This window comes from Anguilla anguilla, chromosome 1 (assembly GCF_013347855.1).
Source record: "Anguilla anguilla isolate fAngAng1 chromosome 1, fAngAng1.pri, whole genome shotgun sequence".
Lineage (NCBI taxonomy): Eukaryota > Metazoa > Chordata > Actinopteri > Anguilliformes > Anguillidae > Anguilla > Anguilla anguilla.
In genome coordinates this window covers 61,394,675-61,414,005 of record NC_049201.1, presented here as the reverse complement: position 1 = coordinate 61,414,005, position 19,331 = coordinate 61,394,675, and the positions used below count along the sequence as shown (strand labels likewise).

The 19,331-nt window shown below is 38.5% G+C and overlaps 2 protein-coding genes across 3 annotated transcripts in view; both read left to right on the top strand.

Annotated features, from left to right (window-relative positions):
* The window catches only part of LOC118220765 (protein CBFA2T1-like), a 28,308-nt gene extending 26,905 nt beyond the window's left edge, over nucleotides 1–1,403 (top strand). For both annotated transcript variants that reach the window (XM_035405088.1, XM_035404993.1), the window contains exons 9-11: nucleotides 124–192; nucleotides 555–745; nucleotides 1,066–1,403. In XM_035405088.1, the coding sequence (XP_035260979.1) occupies nucleotides 124–192; nucleotides 555–745; nucleotides 1,066–1,371 (566 nt within the window). In that variant the 3' untranslated portion in view covers nucleotides 1,372–1,403. The remainder of the gene's footprint in view (nucleotides 1–123; nucleotides 193–554; nucleotides 746–1,065) is intronic.
* Nucleotides 1,404–7,866: 6,463 nt separating this feature from the next.
* LOC118211335 (type 2 phosphatidylinositol 4,5-bisphosphate 4-phosphatase-like) lies at nucleotides 7,867–17,933 on the top strand. The gene is made up of 7 exons (XM_035388488.1): nucleotides 7,867–8,086; nucleotides 9,748–9,896; nucleotides 12,298–12,404; nucleotides 13,008–13,131; nucleotides 14,161–14,213; nucleotides 16,819–16,909; nucleotides 17,651–17,933. The coding sequence occupies exons 1-7, from the start codon at nucleotides 7,981–7,983 to the stop codon at nucleotides 17,792–17,794; spliced, it is 774 nt and encodes a 257-aa protein (XP_035244379.1). The 5' UTR covers nucleotides 7,867–7,980; the 3' UTR covers nucleotides 17,795–17,933.
* Nucleotides 17,934–19,331: the final 1,398 nt, after the last annotated feature.

Below are 19,331 nucleotides of genomic sequence, written 5' to 3'. Positions count from 1 at the left end.
TCAGTAATTACAGGAAATTGCTTATCCCTCGCTAAACACTATATTCAAATCAGTGAGTCATTTATTACTCTAATATGCTTCTCTTCTGTTTTGTTTTGTTTGTTTGTTTGTTTGATTTTAAAGAAATTCACAGGGAGTTATTCCACAGAACAGGGGTGGGATATGTTCCAGAAGACATCTGGAAAAAAGCTGGTGAGAACCATGTGTGTCTTCTCTGCCATATTGTCATACATTATAAGCTGCCTTCATATGTGGCCTAATTCCATGAGGTTAAGGGGAAACCATAGTTTTCTTTTTTTCAATTTTTTTTCTTTCAGAAGAAGGGTTGAATTAATTTAAAGATGCCCTTATTCAGGATGGTGTACATCAATTCTATTTAAGAACCCTTTAAGGTGTAAGATCACAAATATGTGACCGCAAGGTTCTTAGCTATTTGTTCTATTTGTTCAATTTTAACTATATGGTTTAACAATCACTACTGGTAATTCAATTATAGAATGGCTTAGAATTTTGAAGAAAACATTTTTAAAAAATGGGAAATTGTCATCTTTCAGAGGAGGCTGTGAATGAGGTGAAGAGGCAGGCCATGTCAGAGCTGCAGAAGGCCGTGTCAGAGGCAGAGCGCAAGGCCCATGAGATGATCAGCCTGGAGAGAGCCAAAATGGAGCGCACGGTGGCTGATGCCAAACGGCAGGCAGCCGAGGAAGCCCTGTCCCTCATTAATCAGCAGGAAGACTCCAGTGAGGTAAGACCTGTCCCTGGACATGCCCCCCACCAACACATGCATGAACACTATTGATGAAGGACAATGGATCCTGTTCCGTTCCACATTCATTGGCATCAATTCTAACTGCAAAGAGTATGTTTCATGATGATTCTGTGGCTTATGTAAGATAGGCTTCTGAAGAGCGTAGAGCACACCAAATGGTGTCTTCATGGGCAGGACCATCAAATGTACAGCTATCCCAACTATGTTTATAGTTCATTCACAGGACATAACATGTGTATTAGCTTGATGCATTGTGTAAGTACATGCTCTTCTCCTCCCACCTGCCTCCTGAGTAGAGCTGCTGGAACTGCGGGCGCAAAGCGAGTGAGACCTGCAGCGGCTGCAACGCAGCGCGCTACTGCGGCGCCTTCTGCCAGCACAAGGACTGGGAGAAGCACCACCACATGTGCGGCCAAACTCTGCAGGGCCAGAACCAGGGCCAACCGCAGAGCAATGTGCCCGCCTCCATCAGCTCCACAGCCACGCCCCGCAGTGGCACGGCTAGCCCGGAAAGCCCGCCCTCTACCATGCCCCGCTCCATATCGCCCTGCCCTGTCACACTGGTCACGCCCTCCACCACAGACATCACACCACGTGGATAACCCCTCCCTCTAAATGGTCTCACATTCCTGATGAGTCATATTGACTTACGGTGAAAAACAATACACAAGGATATTATTTACCTTCTGTTATTGCTGTTGTCATTCTTGCTGTTATTGATATTAGTCTTATATTGTTACTGTTGTTGTTATTTTATATTTATGTTCATGGGAAAAGGTGAATATGTGTAAATACAGCAAAGAGTTGCAGATAAGCAAATTTGACTTTCACCCTGTTCTTTTTTTAAATCAGTAGCTGGGATTACAAACTAGCTGACCTCATTGAAAGACACTTTACAATACCACTAACCAAGAGATGTATGTTGTTAATAGCTAAAATGTTGACAGAATATGGATTACTGTTTTGGAAAAAAAAGTGGAGAGAGTAGGAAAAGGCCTCAAGAGCATGAATTATGTAAAGTGGTTTGATGTTTCACTTGGAAGAAGATTCCAGGGATTACTAATGGAACTGAAACCACTCTTACCTAATTCACAGCTGACTGTCAAGCAGCACAGATCTTCATACTTTTACTTATTCAAGAAATGTATTCAATTCTTTTTGAAGAGAAAAGGAATGAGCAGGACAGGCTCTGAAGATGGCTATACAGCAACAAGAGTATGATTAACAAAAAATATCATAAATAAATTAGGCTTTTGTAGTAACAAAGTAGATAAGCCAGCCATCAGCTGCAGATCTAGTTCAAACTCTGATATTATGATAGGTCAGATGAATATCTTCTGGAAAAAATGGGGGGAAATAAGAAATAAAAAACATGTATTATTTTTATTCCTCAAAAATAATATTTGATATCTGGCCCCTTAATGTCTCTCCTTAAATAATTTTTTTTTTTTACCATTTTCATTCCCTATTCTTGTTTCTAAGAAGTCTTTTTTGTGTAAAAACTGTCCTGTGTAGTTTTTTTGATTGTGATTTATTGTCTTTGACAGTTGTGATGCAGAGTAGTGTATCCATGTCAACAAGTTAGTTTCTCTGTTTCCTGCTGTAGATGGTGCAGAGGGAAATTTTGTACCGTGTTTATGCTGCTTTTAATATTTGTATATACAATTTCTCTAGCTCTTTGAATTGAAGAGGGAAATAAATCTTTTGGTTATCCTGATGAGACAAGCTTTTTCTCACAGCTGCTACGTCACCCAGAGGGCTCACTTTTCCTGAGAATTAGCATGCTTTATGGAATGCCAACATTAATGATTTCCAAAAGGAGTGTACAGAAATGTATCTTGCACTGTCTCCAAGACTCCGAAGTTATGGTTCTTTAGACAAACCCGTTTCCTTGATACAAACAAGGTTTCACTGATTTTATTGAGAGCTGTTGCATATCAGTGATTTTCACTGTGATTGTCTCTGAAAAGACAGAAGTCATAAATATCAATAGTTAATATTATTGACATACGGTAACACAACTCCTCATACATTTGTCCAAAATTGTGCATTCCTATGAAGGCTGTTACGTATTATGGATTTTGGAGAGAAAGAGTTGAGAGGAGAAACTAATGTTCCAAATGCAGTGGTGGTGATTGACAGCTTTAAAAATGGCTGGGTGCTAGTTTAGACAGTATTACAGAGTAAAACACAGAAGTCAGCCAAAGACAGACATGAAGGACCAAATGTTACTTTGATTGAGTTGAATGAGATGCATTCAAATACAGACCTAGTCATCTACAATTTTTAATTTTATCTTTGGTCATTAGGCAAAACCTGTTTCAGCAATGCTTTTCAAAACTTGTGAACCCATCAGTCTAGAACCAAAACATTTAACTTAATGTTAGTCTGGAAGGAAACTATTGAAGGGTGTGGAGATGTGCATTTGTGTATGTGCAATAATATCATGTTAAGATAAATCTGCTGGGTCTACGGGACTTAAACTAATATTTCATGTTACCATTGTAACTGGTGCCACCAATTTGTCTTTCCTTGTTTTCTTGCATGGTCCTTTAGTTTTCCACCAGCTAGATGTCACTATAGCCTCTTTGTCAAACCACTCCTCAGAAAATGATCCCATTTACACCATCTCAGTAATGTCAGTTGATAAAGAAATTGCCACTAATTAAGCACAGACAGTGATTAACAACGATGTATAAAAGCGACGTTTTAGATTCTGTTTTTTTGCTTACTACTGCGGACATGCGATAGTATTTTTAAATGTTGTACAGGGACATGTTAGATTTTATAATAAGCAGTGGGAAATGACCAAGTTAAAAATGTGAGTAGTTATATAACATTTAACTAAAGTTAAAATAAAGTCAAATAAATAAATTTATGATTCAAGTAATTAACTAATTGTGGTCTTCAAAGAAGAACTTAAGTCGAATCAGGTGTCTGAGTGCTGGACTAAAACAAAAACATGCAGGCACATCGGTCCTTAAGATAAGATAAGCCCTCACATAAGACTGGTCACCCCTGCTTTATATGGATGCATTTTTATTTTTACTGAAGCAATACTCATTCCTGGTCCTGGAGAGCCACAGAGCCTGTTGGCTTTTGATTTTTGTTCAGATCAGTGACTGATTCAGACCCATGAAACCAGGTAACTTGAATTTACTGTGTAATTAACTACTTTATATGGTCAGTTTATGTGCTACTCAAGTGCTGAGTAAGGACAAAAGCCAGCAGACCCTGTGACTTTCTAGGACCAGGAGTGAGGACCACTGGGTCAACAGACATTCTCCACAATGTCTTTTGAGCCATGCTCCATAATAGATCAACTAATTATTTTTATAAACGTCTCAATTAGAAACTCAATTGTATGATTTAGTCACTTGACTGTGCAGTTGGCGTGTCTATGGAGACCCCTGGAAGATAAACATTGAAACACAAGTTTAAATCCATTCAGGTCACATGGTAGAGACAAACTGGTGGCCCAATCATGACCAATTTTTGTTTACGTTTGTAAGGTGTACCTGGATTTTATATTTATTTACAGATGAATTGGATGTTGTTGAAAACATGATTGTGGAGCAGAGTTTGCTCAAAAGGAATTATGACATTAAAAAGTTAGTCGATGGCACCTTTCGTGTTTTGAATGGTGCTCATTTATTATTGATTCCACTGGCACATTTTTTTCTGTCACTCAAACAGCACGCTTAAGATAAGTGACAGAGTAGAGCTGTTTTATTAGGGCATAGACCGCAGCATGACAGACTCCACAGGACACACGTTGTGTGGTGATGCCTTAGCGCAGGTAAAGATGCCTTGCAGTACCACTGGTCTTATGAGCGCCGTAAATGGAAGAGAACAATTCTCTACTTGTAGAGTCAACATCAAATGTACGCCATGCTCATTGAATTAAGTCTGCTGTCTTTTCACTGTTCTGAGACACTTGGCTTGCCAGAAAATTGTGACCCTTGGGAATGGAAATATAGCATAGGTGAATTATGGGAGATCATATCCCTTATTATTCCATGTCTGAATCATCATTGCCTAACTTTGTTTGACGTTACCATACTTATACATACAGAAATAAAAAGATAGATGAAAGAATAAAACACTTTCATGCAAACATCTGCTACAGAAGGGGACATCAATTTAGAGTGTGATTAAGAGAAGAGTTACTTGAGCTGTGTCTTTTCTTCAACAAGCTAATGTTATCTCCTGTTGTGTTGTTTGGGTAGGTTTTAAACCTGCGGCAGACCTGTCCCTGTTACACTCAGCTTGAAAGAGATAGCACTTACTCTGAGCTACACAGAGAGCTTCTCTGATTCACAGGCAGGTATGAAGGTGCTAAAAGGCTCACTATTGACTTTTGATCTCTCTGATAACGTATTTGTACTGTCTGAGATTGTCTGTATCATCTCACTTCCAGTACAGTCTAAATAGAAACTTGTTCCAAAAGAGTGTCTAACAGCTGTTTATGTTTCAAAAGCTGTGATTCCACCTGATGTTACAAAACTGCCATGATGTAACAAATTGTGTGTTTCTGGATAATATGAAGCGTCACATCAGTTAATTACAGAACACTGTGGGTTGAAAACTCACAAAAGGTCTCTTCTCCCCTGCTTTTATTTTGCCACAACCTCTTCAGTGTGAAAAATGTCTCATTCTACCTCTGATAGTGTGCTTACAGCACTAGTAGCTGAACTGACACTGGTCTAGGCAAACCAAATGTGTGTAAGAAACAGGACAAACCAAAATGTACAGCTCATACAGCTGCAGAACCATATCAGTACTGGGTTACAATATAGACCTCATACGCTCGATACACAGCAGTACAGGAACTCTTGTTCTGTTACGTTATGCTTGTCACTCACACTCAATTAAAATGTACCATTTGTTTTCTTAATGCTTAAATATATATTAAATAAAATATTGACTTCATTTAGTAAAAGGAAAACCTGCCGGTGAAAAATATGACATCAAATATTTCACTATTTTTATTGTTGTGGCAGTGCCACCTGTTGATAATGTTTCAATGCATGTCAGGGAGGACTATATAAAACAGGGTGGTTGACTGATGCATGCTTGTTTTAACAACTTATTAAGGGAAAAACTGTTTTCCATTTGAAGAAATTAATAGTTCATGAGTGGAGTTAAATGCAGACTGAAGGATTCTTTGAGGTTAAGTTTTTGAAGAAAAAAAGAATGAAATTAGTGCAATACTGTACATGATTACTCATATACTTGCCACACGTTAAAGGTCGATGAACACTGGGGCTCCAGCATCATGCATTGTCAACGGACTCTTTTACACCCACAATGTCAGGATTGCTTTCCTATTTATTCATTTTTTTATTAATTAAGCTGTAATGTATGATATATAAATCTGTAAATCTTAAGGTAAGATTTGGGTATTGTTGTACTCTTTACTGTGTAATAAATATTGTAATATCTCTGTCCAGACAAGGGTGGTTGGTATTTTCTTGTATGTTTTATTTCAGCTTTTATTTATATCAGTTTTACAATATCCAAAATGAAGGACAAATGTGAGTTGCCAAGGGGCAACATGGGTTTCAAATGTAGTGGTGCTCAAGGTCAAGTATCAGATCCAACACTGCACTGGTAAATATGCTAACAGTGTACCACCACAATGACATCACTGTCGTCATAGAGCTGAAGCACAGCATATTTTGCCAGTCAGATTGATGCATGATGCTAGTTTCCATCATGCTGGATGCTGCAGAATTTTAGTGGAAAGCAACTGATGAGGATCATTTGTCATTTGCAGGCCTGGGAACACATATCAGCCAGGAAAGGATTAATGTTGACTGAAATTCTGACTTCTGGTCTCTCACAACAGTGGTACATGCAAGGAAATAAGAACATGCATCTGTATTAATGTCTTCCTTAATTCTAGTTCCTATGAATTTACTATGACTGTGACATCACGGAGTTTCATGGTTGTGACTCCTTTCTATTTATGCCTGTTACTAAATTTTCATTTTGGAGTTTTCCCTTCTCTGAGTGCTATTTAAATACATGGCTTTACTTGTCCATTCCACTTGTCTCAGTCTGACAAGTCATTAGTAAAATTAATAACTATTAAAGAAGTAAATTCATTATCCAGCTTCCACTTCAAGAAACATCTTGCTTTTCTGCAGAATCCGAATTTCATTGTTATGAATTGAACTTATACTTTGGCACAGCCGTGGTCCTAACACAGCTTATTAATCAAACAGACTCACTTGATCAGAAGAATTGTGGAGCTTGATTAAAACTGATTAGGACAATTTGCATTTCTTAAAATAGTTTCTTGGGAAAAAGTGAACAAAAAAATGTAAATGAATTCCAGCAAAGTGAGTTGGTATTTGACTCAAAACACATACACACAAGTCTCTACAAGACGTTAATATTTATGAATCCAGTTAATGCTTCTGTGGGATATTTGAATCTTTAATGCTGAAATGTTGTTCTGTCAGGCATGAAAGTGTAATTGTTCTCTCCTCTCCATCCTGAGACCCATGTTCGCAATATACCAGCAGAGGTATTTGTAGACAGAACTTCACCTGCTTAGTACCACTCTTCAAACCACTGAAACATCAATTCGCCATACCATTTTTCTTAGAGAATAAAACAAAACAATGTAATGTGTGTATCACTGAACTTTACCGTTCATTGGTGTATAATTTGTTGGAGCTGGAAAGAGACATATTGCCCTCTACTGGTAAGTATGGGTGTGCCGCTTAAATACGAATTGAACGGAGTTTTGCAAATACGGTGTATAAAAACTTCTCATTAACAATTCGGTTGACCACACCATGGTCATTTCCTAGAATGACAACGATGCGAAGACCGTAGGTTGTTGGAGCATTGAGATAATCAGATATTTTTTTGCAATATGAACAAATATAACGTGAACTGTAATGGAAAGAAAAGCTTTTAATTTGCGATGGGAACATATGCACTTGCATTTATTTTAAAAGGCAGACATTTACAGGCAGTCTTGTCCAACAATGTATTGTACGTGCTTTAACGATCTATGCTGCGTCTCCGCAGCAAGATACTCCACTGTATTACATTTCATACATTTCCCACTGCTGTGCGTGTCTTTAACCCCGCCCCTTAGCTGCTATCCTAGCCGAAGCTTCGGGAGTGCTGTAAAAGATTGGAGGACGCTCATTTCTGTGTTGTTCTGTAGTGCCACCGCTTTCGCTGCGGACATGGCTTCTGATGGCTTGGATGAGCGATCTCCGCTGCTGTCAGAACCAAAATCCGGGAATGTCACACCTACAGCTCCTCCATACCTAGGAGACACCAGTCCCAGAGGTAAAATAGAAGGCAGTGCGTTGCAATGCATGCATAAACGTAACGTTAGCTAAGTTAGCTTAGCGAGCTAGTACTGGCTCCGATTGGTATCTGCAGTATCCACTGGCCCGTTCTCGGGGTGCACAGTGAGATATGGCCTCACTTACAAGTCAGCAAAAGGCCTGCGGAGATTGAGTTGTACGCAAATATTACTCTTGTTATAAATTGGCAGTGCATTGCAGTTCTGCTGCCAAATATGCTACACAAAAAGTGTACTGCTGGATAAACACTCACGTCCGTGGAAGTCGGGAAACGGTATTGCTACTGACAGTAATGCTAGAAATAAGCCAGCTAGGGTTATACTTGCTTACTAGCCAAAACCTAGCGAGATTGCTAGCTAACGGCGTTAGTATGACAGCATTGTACTTGCCGAGGCTGTTCTCGCTATATAACTTTGCTAACATTAGGGGAAGACCGATGTTTGCTGTACAAATTTTATCTTAACGACACCGCACTGTACCACATTATTCGCGACCTCGCCCGTTTAGACATGGGCGTTTGTTTTGTAATCGTATGGAATGACAAGTACTTGCTAACGTTGCTTTTTTTTCAATTGATGGCAAAAATGTGCATGTCCAACTTCTTTATTTTTTTTAATGATTTTTTTTATTTTTAACATAGTTGTCATCACTAAATATGTAATTATAATATGGTGCTGTACATATAGATTTGTGGTACCTTGTTAGATTACAAATAAAAACTGCATCCTGCTTTGAATGTCAATACTGGTTTCCATCGTGAAGAATTTCGTATGACACAGCTATTGTTGTAAACAAATTGGTTTCACCCCAGCGATTTTATAGCACATTTCAAGGGTTATGATAACAGAATAACAGCACCTGACCACCTGCTTTTCCATTCTTTTGAGCCTCATTTTATGTTGATGACATGGAGTTTGACGACAGTAAAGTAACTGGGTTAACAAGATCAACTGTTCCCTCTTTCTCTTTCTGTCTCCTTAAATTCATTGATATTTCCACTGAGTTCATTTTTTAATGATTATGAGAGAGGTGATACTTGTTGGCATGTAGCCCTATTTTGCTTTTTATTCCAGAATTGGACTATTTTATTGGATTCTTTCTTTGGGTCTGCTTCTTTACAGACTTGAGGCCCTTGATGTTTCTGAGACACAACAGGATTGGGCCTCTCTGCTATGGTAAAGCAGAGCAGTAGAGCCCTGAAACTAAAAACCTACCCAGCAACACAGGGGGGAGAGTCAGTGGGGCTCTAATAATAAATTGGCCCTCTGCCTTTAATTGTCAGGGATTTGCTTCATTTGGGTAGTCAAAGAAATGCTACATGGATCACTATGCGTAATTTAAGAAATGTTTCAAAGACTCTAGTGGAGTATTGACTTGAGCCACAGTGAACTTGGTATGTAGGAAGAGTAGTTTGCATTAATAATGATGACAAAGTGGAAGAATCTGGACTTGGCAATGGCGATCTGGTACCTGGTTTAAGGGAAAAACAGCAGTGTCCCACTTGGGCCTCTAATCTGCAGTCCTTGGTCCACAGTCCATTTACCTCAGCACTAACTTATACTGTTACTACAGATAGGCTATAACATTGTGAGCCCCTTTCTCCCTTCTCCCTACCCCTACCCTGGTTAAATCCTTTCACAGCTGAGCTCCCTCCCCCGTACACAGCAATCGCCAGTCCAGATGCAGGGGGCGTGCCTGTGATTAATTGCCGGGTGTGTCAGTCTCTCATTAACCTGGATGGAAAGCTCCACCAGCACGTGGTCAAGTGCACCATCTGCAATGAAGCCACGGTAAGATTCGGCTGGGGATTGGCCTGGCTACTTTGTTTATTTTTAGCGGTTGTTATCACTATCTGCCACCCCCCGTTTCTTGTTAACCTCTGTCTGATTGAGGCCAAGGTGCAAATCCACTAAGAGAGTTAGACTTCATGAACCCCAAAATGGTTGGGTTTAGACACTTACAGATAGATCTCTACCAATCATAGTGATTTTATATACAATGTCTCTTCATATGGTTCATGCAGCAGCCCCACCCATTATGGCATCACTACAAAAAAACTCCCTGGATTTCAGTGTGAATCTCTGCTTTTGTTCTCTCTCAGATTACTGTTGATGATGAATAAAATGATGACAATCACTTTGTTCTTTATAAATGATAATTTTTTGTTGTTTAGCACATGCTTATATTGGGAGGTGATATAGTTAGAATTTTTACATGTTATTCATGGAAAATTTAGTTATTTATGTTGAGGCTAGGTCCCTCAGTCAAGGGTGCGAATGTAGTAACCCCATCAATTTGAACCTTGTTACAAGCAGTTTTTTGAGCCATAAGCTACTCTTTTGCCCTGGATTACCTGTATATCACCCATGTAGCTGTAGGCTATATGGAAAGTTCACGAGTCACCTTATTAAACAAAGTGGAGCTCTGCCACTCTCACTGCCCAAATTATTTTTTGTCTCCCAAGAGCAAGTGTCCAAATCTTCGGTCTCTGATAACTGTATTAAACTATGTTCCTTTTTGTGTAAACAATGCAAATCTTTCTTCTTGATTAAAAACCATTCAAACAATGATCCAGTTTTACTGACCCAGTCACTGTTCTGTCCAGCATAGTTCACAGGATTTGTCATTTGTGGTTACCCCACCCCTCCAACCCCCCTGGATAAACAAGGCATAAATAAATGCTTGGTCTAGCTGGAGTGATGGATTAAAGTAAGTGCTGTGCTGTCAGAATCCACGCATGCACACAGCAGTGTACAATGAGATCCAAGCTAAGCGACATAATTGAACAATCGTAGCAGGCCCCCACACCTCACGCAGTGCTGTCCTTGTGCTCCGGAATGGTCCGTACAAACGCACTCTGTAATGAAGAAGTGGTAACAACTGTTGTAAATTTACTATGAGATAGCAATTGCCCTTGTTCATCAAGAAACATTGGGATAACATATTTTTTCTTTACTCATAGAACTCCCTACTCTTCAAAATGGCAGAATCAGTTCATCACCGCATGGATAGTTGATTGTGCAGTTGTCATTCTTAGGTTATACCATCAATAAGACGTCAAGACTTTGCTCTTGTTGTTGTTTTTTATTTTTGAATTGGATGGTAACGGATTCTGCTGTGCAGTTAATATTTTTCCTGCTACTGCAGGGCTGTTTGTCTCTGTTATGCCAGATACAGACTATGATTTTAATAGGTTCAAACCATTTCCATGAGTGCTATTTCTGTTTATCTGACATAGCTGATCATGTGATTTGCTGATGTCATATCTACTGAAAGAAAGAAGCAAAGCCACTTTGGAGCCATCTTCATTTATCTGATAATCTGTAACCAGCTTCTGCCCCCCACCCTTCCCCCATTGCTAGATACTATAGCTCAACAACAACAGGGCCTATAGGCAAATTTATTTATGCCCAATAGGTTCTGATGCTTAAATGAACAAGCATACTTCTTTTATTTGAACTATCTTTGTTAATTGAATTAGATGCAATGCAGTATTAGTTTTTGTAAAAGAAAATGTTCTGGGCGTTGTTTTTCCATTTTTCTTTTAAAATACATTTCTGAAATTGAAATTGGTAAGCTTCTCTGCATTACAGGGAATATTCACATATTTAAATATGTTGTTACTTTTGTTTATTCTGGTAGTATTCATAAGAAATGTAGCTTTATTAACTTATTGGAGTAAATTGTACCTTATTGAAATACTGTCATGCTCAGCAACACCAGTTTGTAATTTTTGTACAACTGTAATACAGTTCACCTCAAAGAATTTCATTGACAACATAGGCAATGCCTTACAATGAAGTTTGAGAGATTGTGGCAGGTTAAACATTGAAATGGCTGCATATATTCTCTTTCATGAAAAAGTTATATACAGATTAGAATTTATGTTTTTTAACACGATTTCTGTTAGAGTTATTTCTATTGTGTCCCACTACACTGTCCTTGTGTCTGGTCTGGGTCATCAGCCAAGACAAATACTTCAGGAATGCTATAGATATGAAGAGGCACTAGTTGTATCCTGTCAACATGACACAACACCCTAATTCACTGGCTCTCTGCTGAATATTGACACACAGTTAAGTGGTGCATTGTGGTGCATAAGCCTGGAATCAATGCTGTAATGATGGCTGTAATGTGGTAGTCCTTTTACGTGTGTAGAATATTAATGACTTCCTGTTTCTTATTGTCTAGCCCATCAAAAACCCACCCACTGGAAAAAAGTATGTGAGATGTCCTTGTAATTGCTTGCTAATTTGTAAAGACACATCCCGGAGGATAGGATGTCCGAGGCCCAACTGGTAAGTGTGATATTCTGTGATTACGTCCTCCTTCATTCTCAGGGATACACAGAAAATATGTTTTACACATGGACTCCATGTGGATACACATAGACGTACAGTCATAGTGTGCACTGCAGTACTTACAGACAAGTGTCTAAGTTTTTGCTTTTGCAAGCGAAGGAAAATATGACCATATAGATAAATAGTAACCAAAATGGCTGACTCAGTGCTCACATTGAGTGTTCTGTACCTGCATTGTTATATATAAAGTTCCAAAAGTAGAACCTGGATCCATTTTTTTTATTGTGACTGAAACTCTTTATCCAGGACCATGGGTTGTTAAACAAGGTTAAGACAGACTGTGATACATCCATGTGCTAAACTAGAACTCTGCAGCTCCATTCATGCATGTGGGGCACTTCTTCTGGTTTCACACCAACGTATGGATATGTGACAATGTGCTCTAACTATGTATTGAATACCCTGGTAAGAAACAGGAAGAGTTGCTGTGTGCGGCTGTGCTCAGTTTCTTAATGGTTAAAGATACGACGTCTGAAGCCATCACATGATCAGCAGGCATTGTAACATCATTGTGCCATTTCTTCTCTCCCGCTCCTGCAGCAGACGTGTCATCAACTTGAGTCCTGTGATGGTGATCCCAGAGGAGCAGCCAGCCCAGCCAGCCCTGCCCATCCAGCCTGAGGGCATGCGTGTTGTCTGTGGACACTGTGGGAACACATTCCTGGTATATGGCCCCCGGCCTGCCTGTTGAATAGCGCACCACGTGGGCATACCCTTTAGGCCACTCAGATGTGGGAATGTGTTGTTCAGAATTGAATTGTGAATGCCTCTTTAATTCCAATTCATTTTTAAAAAATTTGAATGGAAGCAAACAGGATGCCAAATTGTATTTTGAATTTGAAGTAAAGGAAGCAGAATTAAAATTCAGCAAACGTCAATGCATTCATATGCGTTGGTGTAGTGTTTTACAGTAAGGATTTATACACATGAAACACATGAAATAACCAAATATTGTTATAAATTTTAATTAATGGTTGGATTATGACTGCGTAGAGTATGTTCGTGCTGATGAAAAAATACACATGTATTTATTGAATTGATATATGTCATATCAATTAAATAAATAAGCAATGCCTCAAGTGTCTGTAAAACATTCCGTTGGAAATGAAAGGGACTGTGGGTTTAAATATAAAACAAAATTCTCTGTATGAGGTCTAGAACATGATAAAACAGCATTCATTTTGGTATGGTATTCATGGTATTCATTTTCATCTAGTTGGTACTAAGGTTAAAATGAAAAGCAATATTACTTGTTATTCTACACAAGGAAATAGATGGGAATCATTTCTTGAAATGAATGATGTAATTATTGGTACTTTTGTGGTAACTTGTATGTCAGATGTAATGAAGTTCTCTTGTGTGACTGAGTGGAATTTCTTTGAATGGTAATAAATTATATTCCACTTCCTGTCATTCCAATTCAACATTCCAATTCATGTAGGGTGTGGCCAATTCAATTCAAATTTGAACTCATGAATGAAATGAGAAAAATTAAGTCTCCCACTTTTAGAGTTGCAATTCAGCAAAATGCAAAGAACCCTTGGGCTTCATTCTCCTGGAGTAGTCTCGCAAACAGAGTTTGTAGTCAGATCGGCTGCAGACTTGTGTTGAAGCCAGTGTCAGTGACCTGAAACCTGAACCGTGCTACTCTTTCTCTCTTTCAACACTAATTGATCTATGCTTTTCCTTACAGTGGATGGAGCTCAGATTTAACACATTGGCCAAGTGTCCACACTGCAAAAAAATGTAAGACCCTAAAGTATGGAATTCTCATTTGTGTGTGTGTGTGTGTGTGTGTGTGTTTAAGTTCATGTGTATTTGATCACTCATTAAAATCCATTTCAGTCAGACATGACTGAAAATTATAAGAAATTACGAATTAACTAATTCTTGTTAAAATCAGCCATGCAATAAGACAAAGTTACATTACTAATCACATTTTTCTAATTCCCCAGGGATTTCCATCATTCCAGCACTAAGTGTGTGCTTCATGCAAACAAAAGCCTTAATTATGATTAAGTCAGGATGTTAGTTATGATGGATAATCCTGGGGCTAGAAAATAATGCAATCATTGTGTGTCAGTGCCTTGGAGGTGTGGCTTATGCTTATTTCCTCAAGCTCCAAACAGTTTCTTCAAATTGTTTTGTGCAAGCAACAAGTACAGTTAAAATAATGGTTGCCATTTTGCAATGAATAGTTTTTTTTTTTACTTGATGACTGATTATTTTGATGAATATGCTGTAGTGTATAATGAGGGCTCAACTCTGTATTAATTACTTTAAAATTAATTTCCTAGTTTTATTCTGCGAGAAATGTATATCTCTAACAAAGTAAGTTAGATGTCAATAGGTCGCTACATCAGTGGTTTTTGTTTTGTTTTCACTTTTGTCAATGACTTGAATCAACTGGTTGGTTGTGAATTGTTGACTCCTCCTGTCTGTGTCATCACTTTATTACGTGCATTTCATTAATCTCCATTTCATTTTGGCTCCCAAACTCTATAGATACTAAAATTATAATAGCATTGAAATGACTGTTTGTACCATATACTAAAAATATTGGATCTGTTGGAACCATTATGTCATTTGCTCATCTATATGTTATTTGTGTGCACTTATACAGTGCTTTTGAACATTGGGTGGTGTATAGGGGTACAGGTTCACTTAAGGTGAGACCATGTGAAGCAAAAACAGGGTGTTGCTTAATGTGAGAAGCACTGAGTTTTTGACAATGCTTGCGTGCCTGCGTGGATACGTGTGACTGTGTTTTGCCCGTCTGTCATGCAATGAATGAATAGTTTGGCAAGACTACTTAATCTGTGGATTACTCAAACCAAATGGACATGATATTGGGGTGATAAAATAAATGGACTGCTTGGATTCAAAGCAAATAAATTGATAGTACATGTTCGTTTTGTTTGCATGTGTCTGAAACAAAAGAAACCCTTTAACAACCCCTTTGTGGCTTTTTAAGTGTAGCAGAAACTTACTATTTTTTCCAATTTTTACTAAAATAATTCATCTTAGTTGAGGTTGTTGGTACTGAGGGAGCAGGACCACTGGATGGTAAAATGCATATATAATATGGAAGTGACCTATTGTAGATGTGCAGGGAGCTAAAAAATAAAAACTGACTATGTATGTATGAAAAACGCCCAGAGCCTGGAATGGGGAGAGATTAATTTGTCTGAGCCTGCCAATGTGATAGTTCTCCACAAGATTTTTCTCCACTCTGGTCACATGTGAGATCTGACATGTGAAGGGATATCAGGTGATTCGACTAAGAGTTGCTCCAGTGATGTGTGAACATAGGCTTGTTCAGCTGACAAGAGGCACCAATCAGAGGGCTTAACCTCACAGTTCAAGTTCAGTTCATCAACTCATCACCCTGAATCTATCCTTAAAAAACAGATTCCTGTATACCTGTTGCCAGCTATGGTGTTGCTGCCATTGCATGAGCCGGGGACAAGGCCGGGGGAAGTTTGGGGGAGCTGAGTTGGGGGGAGCTGCACTTCAACCACACGTCAAACTATTCACATGTGGTTGAAGTGCAGATTCGGCTTTTATTATTTTAATATTTTTATAATTTGATTTCACAATGTAGAAATTATGGTGCCTTTTATGCCATAATTTATTTTGGACAAATAGCTTCACATGCGGTTCTGATTAGACAGGTGTGTTCTAGTCTTAATCTTAGGCCTTTGATTACCTTTGGAGTTATTGATGTTTGTCAACATGAGGACCAGAGTTGTGCCAATGAAAGTCAAGGAAGCCATTATGAGGCTGAGAAGAATAAAACAACAGTAAAAAGAATCCTAATAAAACAAGCTTCACTGCTTGGACCCCTGATTATGTCTTTGTCCCAAACATTATGGAGCTCACTGTATTTATGTTATGTACATCATCCATGAAAATGATGCTAAGCAAATAATTTAAGTAAACAATTATATAGAGTGTTTAATGTTTATAATGAGTGTTCATGGTTGGAAAGGTAAGCTGAATTTCAGAAGAATGCTAGTAAGCTGGCCCGCTTGTTCTGATGAGAGAGACAGCCACTGATTGCTAGCTAGTTATCTGCTCATTACCATATCTGTCCACTCCAGATGGAGTTTTACTTCCCGCTGTGAAGAGTTAATATGGAAAGAAGAAACCACACATAAAACATGGTCATAAATGAGATGTTGGAATGAATATTTTCAGTTCTGTGAAGCCAGTTCACATTGTAGAATTGACAGATCACACTAAGTGCGTGTAAAGATAGTACCTTTTTAGCTTACCCCACTAAGAATCAAATCAACTTTTAAAGGTACTTGTGTGTTCAGTTGGATCTGATTACTGTTCTTTATTCCAGATCTTCCGTTGGCAGTGCCCTCCCACGAAGGCGCTGTTGTGCCTACATCACTGTTGGCATGATCTGCATCTTCATTGGTGTTGGCTTAACTGTAAGTACTCACCAACAGTCCCCGGGTATACAAGACTGTCCCTCATCCTGCTCCCAAAAAATACTGAGGATTCTAACATTCTTAGGATATACACACTTTAAATCAAATAGTTCTACCCCACAGATTTCCCATTGATGTGCCTGTACCATTTTTTATCAATACAGATGTTAGGACATAAAATAAAGTAGTACAAAGCAATATTTTCAGACAATCCACAAAACTAATATGGACAGAAAGATGGTCAGCCATTGAAGATTCAAGATTTTAGTAGCCTTGTAGTTGACCCTAATGCTACCCGAGTTTTTGCTATGACTGTAGTATTGTGGGTTTTGTGCTCAGTCTGGTCCTTCCATATCATTAAGCTATTTCATACTACTGAAATTATCATTTGCGGTGGCACAGGTGTTGTGTTGTGAGTCTGAGTCCCAGGTTAGAAACCCTTTATACCCTCGAGCATGGTACCTAACCCGTGCTGCTTCTATGAATATCCAGCCCTATAAAAGAACACTATGTAAAATTGTATCTGAGATGAGTCATCCTGGTTATGGCCATCTGCCAAGCAAATGAGCAGTGTGAAGTAAAAGCATCCGTCAGTCTGTGAACCATTCGTACCAACTGCAAAGCTTCCAATAAAGATATAGCTCTGGTCAAGCTACATTGTTTTACTTATAAGCTAGTTCTGGTGAGAACATGTCCTCTGATGTTTCCTAACTTTTCTTACTACATGTTCCTCTCTGCAAGGTGGGAACCCAGGACTTTGCAAGACGTTACCACGCCACTTACGTGTCTTGGGCTTTTGCATATCTCCTGGGTCTGATCTGTCTGGTACGGGCCTGTTACTGGGGAGTCATTAAAGTTAGCTATCCGGAAAACAGCTTTGCATAGACTGCATGTCTGTCAAGCACAGGCAATCGTGTATTGTTCATTTTATTTGGATTCTGCTTAGGGTCTGCCTATGCTGGTCTTCAAGACAGCAGTCTTGATCCTGATTTAAATAATGAAATCAATACAGCAATTCTGTAATTAAACAAGATAAGATATGTAATTAAGTACAGTGATCTGATAGTATTCTTCTGGGTGGGTATATCTGCTGGATTTCCCTCTTGAGGGCAAGTATTTGCCACAAATGGATATTTACATGTTTTAAGTGCTGTTGTTACAGAGTATACCAAAAGAGTTAATCTTTTTAAACACAATTGCTCATTGCACAAGTGTTATGCAGTAATTTTGTTCTGCTGCTAGAGTATTCAGCTGTTAGCAGCTGAAAATGTGTTAATGGTAAATGGTCGAAATTTCCTTATTTTAAATAATTCCAATAATTATTTAAGAAATTGAACAAAACTGACCTTGACATTTGTTCAGTACTTTTCTGCCATTGTCAGTATACTTGCCATACGCCTTTATTAGCCTTTTAGAAACTGACATTTTAAAGATCCTCTGCACATTCATGTCTTATATTGGCTAATTAAAAGGTGAAAAATTGTGTGTGCATGATTTTATTTTACACCATTTTATGCATTTTCCAGCACTTACTGTTTAAGTGTTTTGGCATCTTTGTTCTCCCTGTTTATAGTGTATGTCAGTCCTTTCTCCTCAGAACTCTGTGAAACTTTGATAGTATTGCAGAAGTTCAGTGTTCCTCTGAGAAAAAGGGCACAGCTAATCTTCTGAATGTGTAGACCCAAACTCTTTGTACACACATACATACTGATGTTGTTGGGTGAGTTGGAGTATACCTTGTGTCTTTTTAAAATAATAATTTATCAATAAAACTTTAAAATGATTAACTCCTTATTTGTGCCTGTCATGATTCAACATGTTATGGGTATCTGCTGATGGCTAAAATAAGTTAGATGTTATAACAGTACAGCTGTGAGACATAGTTGGGGACTTGGGCTTTTAACTAGATGGTTGCAGGTGCAGTTCCTAGGTGGGGCAGTGCAGCAGTAAATATGAAGGTGCCAGATTTATGATTTTTACATTGAGTGTCTAAATCAAATGATGTCATATTTATATAGAAAATTATATTTACTTCAAAATTATATTATTTGATCACAAAAGTACTGAATCTCATTGTGCAGACCATACCCTGTTCCAAACTGTAGACACTGTTGCAAACAATGGCCTTTTTTGCAGCAAAGTCAAATTCTGGAGGATGTCAACAGTAATTGGAGAACTGTTACACCACTGAAAAAATGAAATTGATTAACCAGCTCCATGAACGTTTTGCCTGAAGGTGTAAATTATTAAAAGGATGAGCAGTTTGAAGAACAACCTAAGTGTGGGGTCATGCAAATGGATATACTCATTTCATTGTATTTATTATACAAGAAAAAAGAAATTTATACACCAACAAATGGTTATAAGAAAACGTTGGCCCTACTCAGCAGAATTACTGGTTTGCACTTTGCAGAGGGTTCCT

Excerpts from the sequence above, each read along its gene's own strand:
- LOC118211335 (XM_035388488.1), top strand. The coding sequence starts at position 7,981 with ATGGCTTCTGATGGCTTGGATGAGCGATCTCCGCTGCTGTCAGAACCA. Across the intron at positions 13,132-14,160 it reads ACTGTGGGAACACATTCCTG|TGGATGGAGCTCAGATTTAA; the intron begins GTATATGGCCCC and ends TTTTCCTTACAG. Across the intron at positions 16,910-17,650 it reads TCATTGGTGTTGGCTTAACT|GTGGGAACCCAGGACTTTGC; the intron begins GTAAGTACTCAC and ends CCTCTCTGCAAG.